Raw genomic sequence first — 9,391 nt, 5'->3', positions numbered from 1 at the left:
CCAATTCGTGTGAAAGATTTCTGTTAAGATTTTGTTATCAATAGTTAGTAAGTTAAGTCCGATAGTTAGTCAGTTAAGTCCTTGTATTTTGCTTTTTTAATACAAGTTGTGTACTCACATCAAAGTATAATGAATGAATCAGATTGCACTTTCTTCATTTCTGTTGTTTAGTTTCTTCTTCACTCACATTCACAACTACATTTTTTGGTAATGGGCCTCCAGGAACCCCAACACTGTCTGTTCTCTTGGTTTTTACAACTCTTGGCTTCAATCCTTTGCGAATTTTTTCTGCAATTTCTATAACATCATCTGGAGCCATACTGATATAGAATCTGTATCACATAACACCTTCTCTCCTGAGTAATAACGATACGGACCTGAAAGTTTCACATGCCTTCCGAAGGATCACAGTTAATGGCTATGGTAAGCATAAAATAGTCATCTGCAGCAATACCTGTGTGGTAAACAATTTTATATTTCTTTTCATTTATTCTATAAAACCCTAACTGATTGAATCTGTAATCTCTGTAATCTCCGTATTTCAAAAACAATACCTTGGATTCGCTTGTTCCTAGACTTCGCTCGCTGAGAACATCACCTGAATCTTTGAGTTTAACAGCACCAAACTTGTAAAGCCCATTGCTATCTCTTACAGCTTTGAACTCCATATTTACTCTGACACGATTGGATAGGATCAAGTGATTATCGAACGTAAGAATCAACTTGTTGGGGTTCACTCTATAATAAGAAGTGCGAGATCTTGGTGCTAATAAACGACCGGTCGAAGTGTACATGAGAGCACATTCCTCGTGGAATTCTTCACTCGACCATTTGTATAGCTTAGTATCGATCCTACTTTGCTCACGGCTTACTGAGGAGCCCATGTTCTTGCCTTTACCTCCCGTTGATCAACCTACTGAACAATTACAGTGAACAAGTGTTAATTTATAGAGACGTTTGAGATTCGAAAGATTTATTCGATCATAGACACTGTTCAATGTAATCATAGATATTATATTGTGGCTTTTAAAAAGGAGCGTATAATTGGGTAAGAATAAATTTTGGAAATGAAGACACAAATTCCATCAAATAATTAATTGAAATAAATGGGTTTTGATTGGTGAAAATATTCGAATGCATCTTTAGAGAAGGTTGGGAGACCTATTGGCGTCCTATATTTGGTAATTAATTTTTATTAGATAACAACAAATATAAATTAAATGAGAATGCAATGACTTTTTTTTGGACTCAACTATATATAGGAGGATTAATAAACCATATATTTTATACTTAATCTTTCATAACCTCTTGTACTACGAGTACCAATATAATTGTTGGTTATAATGGAATGAGATTTTTATCATGTTTGTTATTGAGAGTATAGCAATTTATTTAATTAATTGTTAATGTATACTTTAAAGTAATTGTTAGTCATTGGGTATTTGCTTTTTGGGCTTCTTGTAATGACCAAAATAATAATAATAATAATAATAAATCTCCTGATTTATATTTTCTTTAAATTAGTTTTATGAAAAATAAAAGGGTGAGTTATTAAAATTTATGCTAATAGCTTACTTGAAGGTTAAAAGTTTTAATTTTTGTTAATAATAAATTAATTTTAATTATTTTAAAATTATAGGAAAATTACCAAAGTATTTGTGTCTTTTATGTTATTAGAAGAAATTTTGGGCTTTTTTTTGTAATTTTTGCAATTTCATAAAACATCAGATTTATATTCTCTCTTTCGGTCAACACGGAGGCACCGCCTCATTTTTTTCCCTTCTCCTTCGGCACTTTCGAACTCTCCGGACCTGGAGAGAGAGCTTGTTCATACTCTCCGTTCTCCATCTATCCTCCTCAGCGGATCAGCTCGTGTGGACAGGTGCATGAGATCCGTCTGCAGCTGCCGTGAAGCCTTGCCGTGAGTTCTTCCCCTGTTTGTTGCTCGTTTGCTGTTCATCTGTGTCCCTGTTCGTTCTTGTTTTTTTTTTGGGTGTTGCTGGACGTCATTCTCCCTTGTCGGTCTCAAAATAATTTCGTAGAAATGGCAAGTTCATTCGCCTATTCATCTCCTTCCGTCCAAACTGATGTGGCTTAGTGTATGAGGTTCCTTTCTTCTTCCCCTGTTCAGCGCGGCAGATTCATCCTTCTCACTTTCATGTTCTATACTAATCGATTGAAGCGAGTGCTGTGGTTCGGGTAACGGGTTCTTGGTCACTCACTCTGCTGTCAGCCTCCGCATCCTTCTCTGTTATTAGGGGTTTTGTCAAACTCACAGCTTCCTTCATTTTGCTTGCGGCAATCGAAGACCATGAGTGGCAAGAAACTTCCTCCTTAATTTCCCTCTGTCTGTGTGTTGCTTCGTGGTTGCTGCCATGGTTTCATGATTTTCTTTTCCCCAGCTCCTGTCGATTTTTCCCATTTCTGCCGTCGGTGGTTCTAAGGTGAGAAGCTTCAGTCCTTCTTCTTGTTGCTGTGTGTGCGTACTGTAGGTTAAATTATGGAAATTTCCTTTTCTTTTCTTCAATCGTATGAAATGTGGTGATAGGAATTAGGAATTCTTTGTGCTTGAGATTGATTTTTCTTTTAAGGAATACATATTTGGAAAGCTGAAGTATGATTTAAATATTTCTATTATAAAGTTGTAGGAGTAGGAATAGAAGGAGAAGAAATTTGGTTTGAGTTTAAAAATTAACGTACAAGAGTTGCTTGGCAAAATGTTTGTTAGAAGAAATTTTGCTTGATTTTATATTTCCTGATATTTCATGAATTCTTGTGAAAAGTATGTCAGTGTGGGAGTCATTAATTTATGGACTAAATTCAAGATTGCTAAAGAATTTTTATTGTGAAATTTGCTTGTAATTAGGTGAATTCTTGAGCGTGGATGGGTGTTGATAAATTGTGTAATAAGAGATTTGAATGTTACAAAGTCCTTTTTGAGGGGTTTGGGAAACTAACTATGTTCATAAAGAAACTCTAGTATAAATTTTGATTCCAAAACTTTAAATCTATAATCACACACACACACACAGAGAGATGTTAATTAGAAGTTTATTAAGACTCTACTATATTTTGGAAGGAGAGGAAATCGATTAGTGTGGTAAGAGGAGAACCTGGTGCTTTGAGAAAATTGGAGGTAAGTAGATAGCGTCCCAACTGATATTTCATTAAAATCTCTTTTATTCAAATATTATATTTTTATGCAAATTCTTCTTACGACAACAATGCGATTATTGGATATTTGTTGATTAACATTGCTTTATTTTAAGAAATTAGATTTATCAAATTTGAAATGTCATTTGATCAATTAAATTAAGTTTGGACTTTGATTATGAAATTTTTATTTTATCAAACATTGGATTGATATAGAGAATGATTTTTGCGAGTTCAACTTTGAAAATTTTTGATTATTCGATAAATGCAAGTATGAGTATTGGATATGAAGTTTTATTCTGGTAAGGTTTAATGCTTAAAAGTATTCATGCGAGTTTGATTTTAAGAACGAGAACTATATCTTGAGAGTGATGATTTTCTCGCATGTTTGAAAATGATTTTAAAAAAGGGAACTTTATACGGAACACTGGTTGCTAACGGCAGTTTCGTTAGCCCTTGACACGCCATGGTACACCTAGTTAGCAGGGTGTGTATAGGAGGTGCTAGCCCCGTGCGATGGCCAACGCACGTGGAACGGAGGGATGGTTATTCGTGAGCATTGTACTCACGTTTGTTTCGTGGCTTCAAGCCACGTTTGGTTAGTATTACTCTCGTGGACTAGGTGTCCACGTTTGTTTCATGGCTTCGGCTGCGTTTGGTTACTTACCCTCGTGGATTGTGTGTCCACGTTTGTCTTCATGGCAAAAGCCGTGTTTGGTTATTTACTCTCGTGGATTATGTGTTCACGTTTGTTAATTGTTCTGATAAATCCCTATAATTATGAATCTGATTATTTGGGGATTTTATATCTCATTAATTTTTATTTAATAATTTATTTACAAGTATTTATTTCATTTATGTGACTTTTAAAAAAAATCAAGTGATATTACCATTTGCTATGATAGTTCAATGGTTTAAGATTTTATTCAAAATTTTATAGAGCCATTTTATTTTGAAGTTTATACATTTTTTTATGGAAATTGTTGTCTCCTTAATCTACATGGTTATTTTAAACTTTTCTTTTTATTCATGTTAAATTATTTATTGTTGGGATGTTATTCACTGAAAATTTATTTTTGGTCTCAGATAGCATAATTGACGCTGTACGTCTTGCTTACTAATGATGGATGTTTGCGGAACAGAATGAAGGCTTGTTTTGTAAATATATCTTATTGATATAAATATGAAATTTATGTATTATGTCATGAGATACATGATTAGGTGCTCCACATAACTTATAATTAGAGTTCTTAGTTTATTATACATTTTGTCTGCTGGCTGGAAGGAGCCGAGCTCCTGATTGATATAATGTTTAAAGAAAATTTTTGTGATACATAACTTTTGGGAGATTCTATTTATAGAGGAGGTTTTGTCAAAATTTTTACAAAATGTTGAAATAATTAGTATAATGATTAGTATCAATAGTATTAAAATGTTAGTGTAAAACTGAGTACATTTAATTAAAGGAAATAAACCTTGAATTTGTGGCTTACGGGATGTATAATGTGATTCACATCCTGTGCCGGTCATCCCTATTTTTAGAGCGTGACACTTTTGCTATTTTTGACTCTAGACTTTTTGAAATAGTTGAAAGGGTTTTTTGAAAGGCTCACATTTAGTATCAAACCATGTTTCAAAAAAAATTTTCTCCAATAATAGGGAATCCTTGTACACAATAAAAAATATGTTGTTATAGACTTTAAAAACATTACCTAGGTGTAAGCAAATATAATTGTTGTCTGTTGTTTTAGATAAAAGTTTTACTATCTTTTGCCATACTTTAAAAAAATTGTTGCCTAAAATAAGCTACAGTTTTCACCTTACTTATTACAAAAATTTTGAAAATTTTCACTTGATGCAATTGTTATTCTTAACTTTAAATTAGAAAAATATTACCCAATAAGTTTAAAAATAATGCAAGGTCATCCTATAGTAATGTTTGAATAACTCTGACCATTATGTGGAGGATTAAAGGGCAATTTTGTCCCAAAAGTTTGTTTGAATGAGAATTAGATACCTAAATTTTTTTTATTGATGCCACGTTTTTGGGTTATTAGCTTTCAAATTAGAAGAATGATCCAACAACTTATTATAACTCAAAATTAGAAAAAGATTCTTGGTTGAATTATATTGAATGTCTTAAAGTCAGAGTCTGAGCTGGTTTATGTTACTTATGGACAAGTTCAAACAAGTTTGTATTTGCTGATGGTTAAGCCTACTGAAGCCGGTCTACACCTACTTGTGGCACATGTTTGGACTTTCTTGTAGGCAAATTAAGAACGAGTCTGGATTTTTCTAAAGGAAATTCCATGAAGCACGTTGATCTAGTTGGTTTTGTGCTTAAGCAAACTTGAGTGTTACTAATTAAATATTTTTTTCCTTAAAACAGGGATTAATAATATACAGAAACCCGATACTTATTCATAGACAACACTTGCAAGAAAAGGTGTTGGCCAAAAGTAAAACATATTATAGTGGCCGGAGAAGAAAAACAACGATAAAAATGGATCAATTTTTCAAAAGCAAAGTACGTGCTGAACGTTCCATAATGCAACACTTTTAAAAGTTTGATTCAGTACTTCTTTCGATTAATATAGTAATCCATTAGCAATTTGTTAATAAAGGCATCGTAAACAGAGAATCCATGCCACTGCTTACAACTGAAGCTACTATGACCTTTTATAATTAATAAACGTTAATATTCAATAATTAAAAGATTATTCTCTGTGTTCCGCACTGTTGGGCTTAACAAAGGTCAGGCCTTGATTGGTTTAATTATAAGAGATAATGAAACTTTTAATGTCTTAAATTTATTTTAATTACTGATTTAATATCTCAAGTTTAATTGTTATCAATCTAGTTCCTTACGTCTTCTTAAATTATCATGTTAATTCTTTATGTTTTAAAATACAAATTACCTTCAAATTAGTTTGTAAAGTACGTTAATAACATGTGCGTGTGCACATATATATCGCTAATTGTGAACAAATCATCTTTGTTTGTTATATTCTTCGTTTACTCTTATTTTCTTGTTCTTCTAATTATTATTTTTTTATATGATGTGTTTTGTTCTTTTTTAAAAAAAATAATTACAATTACTTTCATTAATCTACATGACTCCAACACAATTTTCCATTATCCATATTAGCAGATTTCCACAATATTATATCCTCTTTCAACAACAAGAGCCAAATCAATAATTGAGACAAAGTTAATGACCAAGTCATTAAGAATTAAACATGATGAATCAAATCGGTAATTGAGGTAAAATTAAGCACTAAAAGTTTTATTACCACAAATTTATACAATTTTCTTTTGTTTTTGCCACCTAAAACTAGTTCTGGTGGTAAAAGTAGAGGGATAGGTAGATATTAAGAATTCAAAGTTAAAAACCAAAAAAAAAAAAAAGTCAAACAAAACAAAACAAAACAAAACGTGAAGCTGGGGAGCATTTAAAAGAAATAGTAAGTAGGCATCATTAAGTTGACGCGCTGAGGATAAATCTTCCTGAATCATAAAAGCTAATTACGATTGACATTAAAAAAAAAAAAAAGGTTATAAAATAACCCAAGGAGTTCCAATTTCCAAACCACGACACACTCAGAAAATATCAAATGCAAAAAGATAATGTCCTATGGAATAAAATTATTTTTTTTAGGTGAACAGATTAAAAATATTCTGATTACATTTGGAAACGAGCACTAGTGGACGAGCAATGGATAAAAATATTCTGATTACATTTGGAAACGAGCACTAGTGCACTACAATTATTATGGCTTAGCTTTACGCACTTTCGTAGTTTATCCATTGCTCATTGATTCATTCTTTTAATTTGTACCCCTTAATTTTTCAAAAACACATCCTAATAAGAAAATATTAAAATCTAGTCACTCTCTCCATCCCAAATTATAAGACACTTTTAGAGAATATTTAACATTCTAAAATATAAGACACTTTGACAAAAATAAAGTTTCATTAATGATACTTTTTTTTAATATTACTCTTATCATATATTCTCTTTTTTCAATATTCTTTTATCAATGAAGTATTAAATGAAGAGTATTTTTGAAAGTTTATATTTTTTTCTTGAAAAAGTAAGGTTGTAAAGTACATTTAATGAGTTTTATTAGTATGTAAAATTTTATCCAAAAGTATCTTATAATTTGGGATGGAGAGACTAACATGTAAAGAATTTTTTTGTTCTCTCTAGATTTTTCCACAATTAAATGTTCCCATTGAAAATTACGTCTTTATTAAGGAAAAAAAAAGGTAATTTTGAATTTTTTGTAAGGGGTATTTTAAGAAATACGTTTTAATAATATCAAGAACTTTGCAATTATACTTATAATTAGGGACACAAAAAATCTAAAATTGGGATTTATAATTAGGGACCGCGGGAGTATAATTTTTTTGATTCATTTCTTTTATTGTTCATTAAAACATTTCTGTCTTGTAACAATAACTGAAAACAATTGACGTAAGGTAACAAACTGTTGCTTATAATTACAGGTAATGGTTTCTTAATTACTATAGTCAATGCGGCCATTACTTTTTACCTAACGCAACATTTCTTTTTTTACTTTTTAGATGTGTAAAAAATTATTGCCTATACTTAGACAATAGATAACAATTTTAAGCTACTAAATTCCGTAGTCATTACATATCATTTAAATATATTTTACACTTGATAGGTAGAATTTCTTAAAAAAATAAAATATAAAGATTTAAAAAAAAACAATAATATGTATAGATTTCTTTAAGGGAAAATGATAATAAAACCCCCTCTCGAATTATATAAATAATAATTTAGTTCCTCAAAATGTTATAATTTTACTAAAGTCTCTAGAGACTTCTACGTCAATAAATTCTTATTCAATTCTAGAAATTCTTTAAATAAAAGTTATTATTCCTTAAATAAAAGTTGTGATTGGGGTTTGTTATTCTAAAAAATGGCTTTTCAATCATAGAAATTACAGTTAACAAGTTATGATTTCTTATTCAACTTTTATAATTTACAAAACAAAAGTTGTTATTTCTCAAGCAAAAGTTATGATTGAGGCTTGTTTTTTAATAACAAAAATTATATTTAACAAGTTATGATTTCTTATTCAACTCTTATATTTCACAAAATAAAAGTTATTATTCCTTAAGCAAAAAATTGTGACTGTGACTTGTTATTTTTATTAAAAATAAAATGATCTTTTTACTTTAAAATTTATCAACATAGAAGTCCCTAAGAACTTCAATGGAATTATGGCATTTTGAAGGGGGGATTTTATTGTTATTTTTCCTTTTTCTAAAAAAGTTAAATGATCAATGGGCAACAGGTCATGATGTTGCCTGTATAAATTAATACCATAGACAACAAGTATATATTACATGTTACATTAAAAAAAATTAGGCAAAAATATTAAGTTATTGTTTATTATCAATGGGAACGAGTTATTTGTATTGCATAAATAGGTATTTGATAGACAGTAATTATATTTTGTTATCTATTTAAAAATAAAAGACAATTTATATAAATCGTTGCCTATTTTACTTTAGACAACGAATTTCAAGTGTTTTTCATCATTATTAATTTATTTGTTTCCTGAAGTCAAGGTTAATGATATATATTAAGAAAGTTGTTGCCTATATCTATCTTTAAAAACATTTTGTACTTTTGGTGGAAGGTTAACTATTGTCATACATCAAAAATATTGTATGCAAAGTCTTATGAATATGTCTTATGAACTTATGATTATTATTATTTTTATTCATATGAATAATTGATATAGGTGAAGGACAATGTTTAGAGAGCTTTAAGGTCACACAGACAATAAATGCTTGTTATGTGTGAATGGGGCAAGAAACACGTGATATAAAAATGGATTACTTTTTTTTTTTTTTCCAAAAAGCAGAGTACAATCGAACTTTCCATATAATACAACACTTTCAAAAGGTTGATTCTGTTCTTATTTCCAATAAAATAGCAATCCGTTAGCCAATTGTTACAAAAAAAGGCATTGTAAACAGAGAATCCTTGTCACTGCTTACCACTGAAGCTGTCATTATGCTCTACAATTACTGATCGTCAAAATTCAATAATTAATTAACCGCCTGGTCATTGTGTTGAAAAATCAAAATCGAATTTCACACCATATATATGCATCAAAATAAATTTATTAATGGGGAAATTAGTGTTCCACACTATTGGACTTAGTGTGTATTTGGATTTGATCACGTTTACATCCCA

At 30.3% G+C, this 9,391-nt stretch overlaps 1 protein-coding gene and 1 long non-coding RNA gene across 3 annotated transcripts; one reads left to right on the top strand and one right to left on the bottom strand.

Annotated features, from left to right (window-relative positions):
- Positions 1-200: 200 nt before the first annotated feature.
- On the bottom strand, positions 201-891 carry LOC129287829 (uncharacterized). 2 transcript variants are annotated; one of them, XM_054924078.1, is made up of 2 exons: positions 555-891; positions 201-454 (listed from the first exon to the last, which is right to left on the bottom strand). In XM_054924078.1, exons 1-2 carry the CDS (start codon positions 882-884, stop codon positions 419-421), a joined length of 366 nt encoding a protein of 121 aa, XP_054780053.1. In that variant the 5' UTR covers positions 885-891; the 3' UTR covers positions 201-418. The 2 variants fall into 2 exon arrangements, with proteins under 2 accessions (XP_054780053.1, XP_054780052.1); XM_054924077.1 differs by having other exon boundaries at positions 201-394.
- An 887-nt stretch (positions 892-1,778) lies between these two features.
- LOC129289441 (uncharacterized) lies at positions 1,779-4,353 on the top strand. The gene is made up of 2 exons (XR_008588116.1): positions 1,779-2,444; positions 4,240-4,353. It is a non-coding gene; the product is annotated as an uncharacterized LOC129289441 (long non-coding RNA).
- Positions 4,354-9,391: the final 5,038 nt, after the last annotated feature.

Source organism: Prosopis cineraria, unplaced genomic scaffold (genome assembly GCF_029017545.1).
Source record: "Prosopis cineraria cultivar Desert tree isolate PC_DT_omini unplaced genomic scaffold, ASM2901754v1 PC12, whole genome shotgun sequence".
Lineage (NCBI taxonomy): Eukaryota > Viridiplantae > Streptophyta > Magnoliopsida > Fabales > Fabaceae > Prosopis > Prosopis cineraria.
The sequence above is the reverse complement of the archived record's forward strand: the minus strand, read 5'-3'. Positions and strand labels throughout refer to the sequence as shown.

What these genes read in the sequence shown, in the direction of transcription:
- LOC129287829 (XM_054924077.1), bottom strand. Translation starts at nt 884, where the DNA reads ATGGGCTCCTCAGTAAGCCGTGAGCAAAGTAGGATCGATACTAAGCTA. An exon ending in TAGGAACAAGCGAATCCAAG is followed by an intron (nt 395 to 554) that starts GTATTGTTTTTG and finishes ATCCTTCGGAAG; the next exon opens with GCATGTGAAACTTTCAGGTC.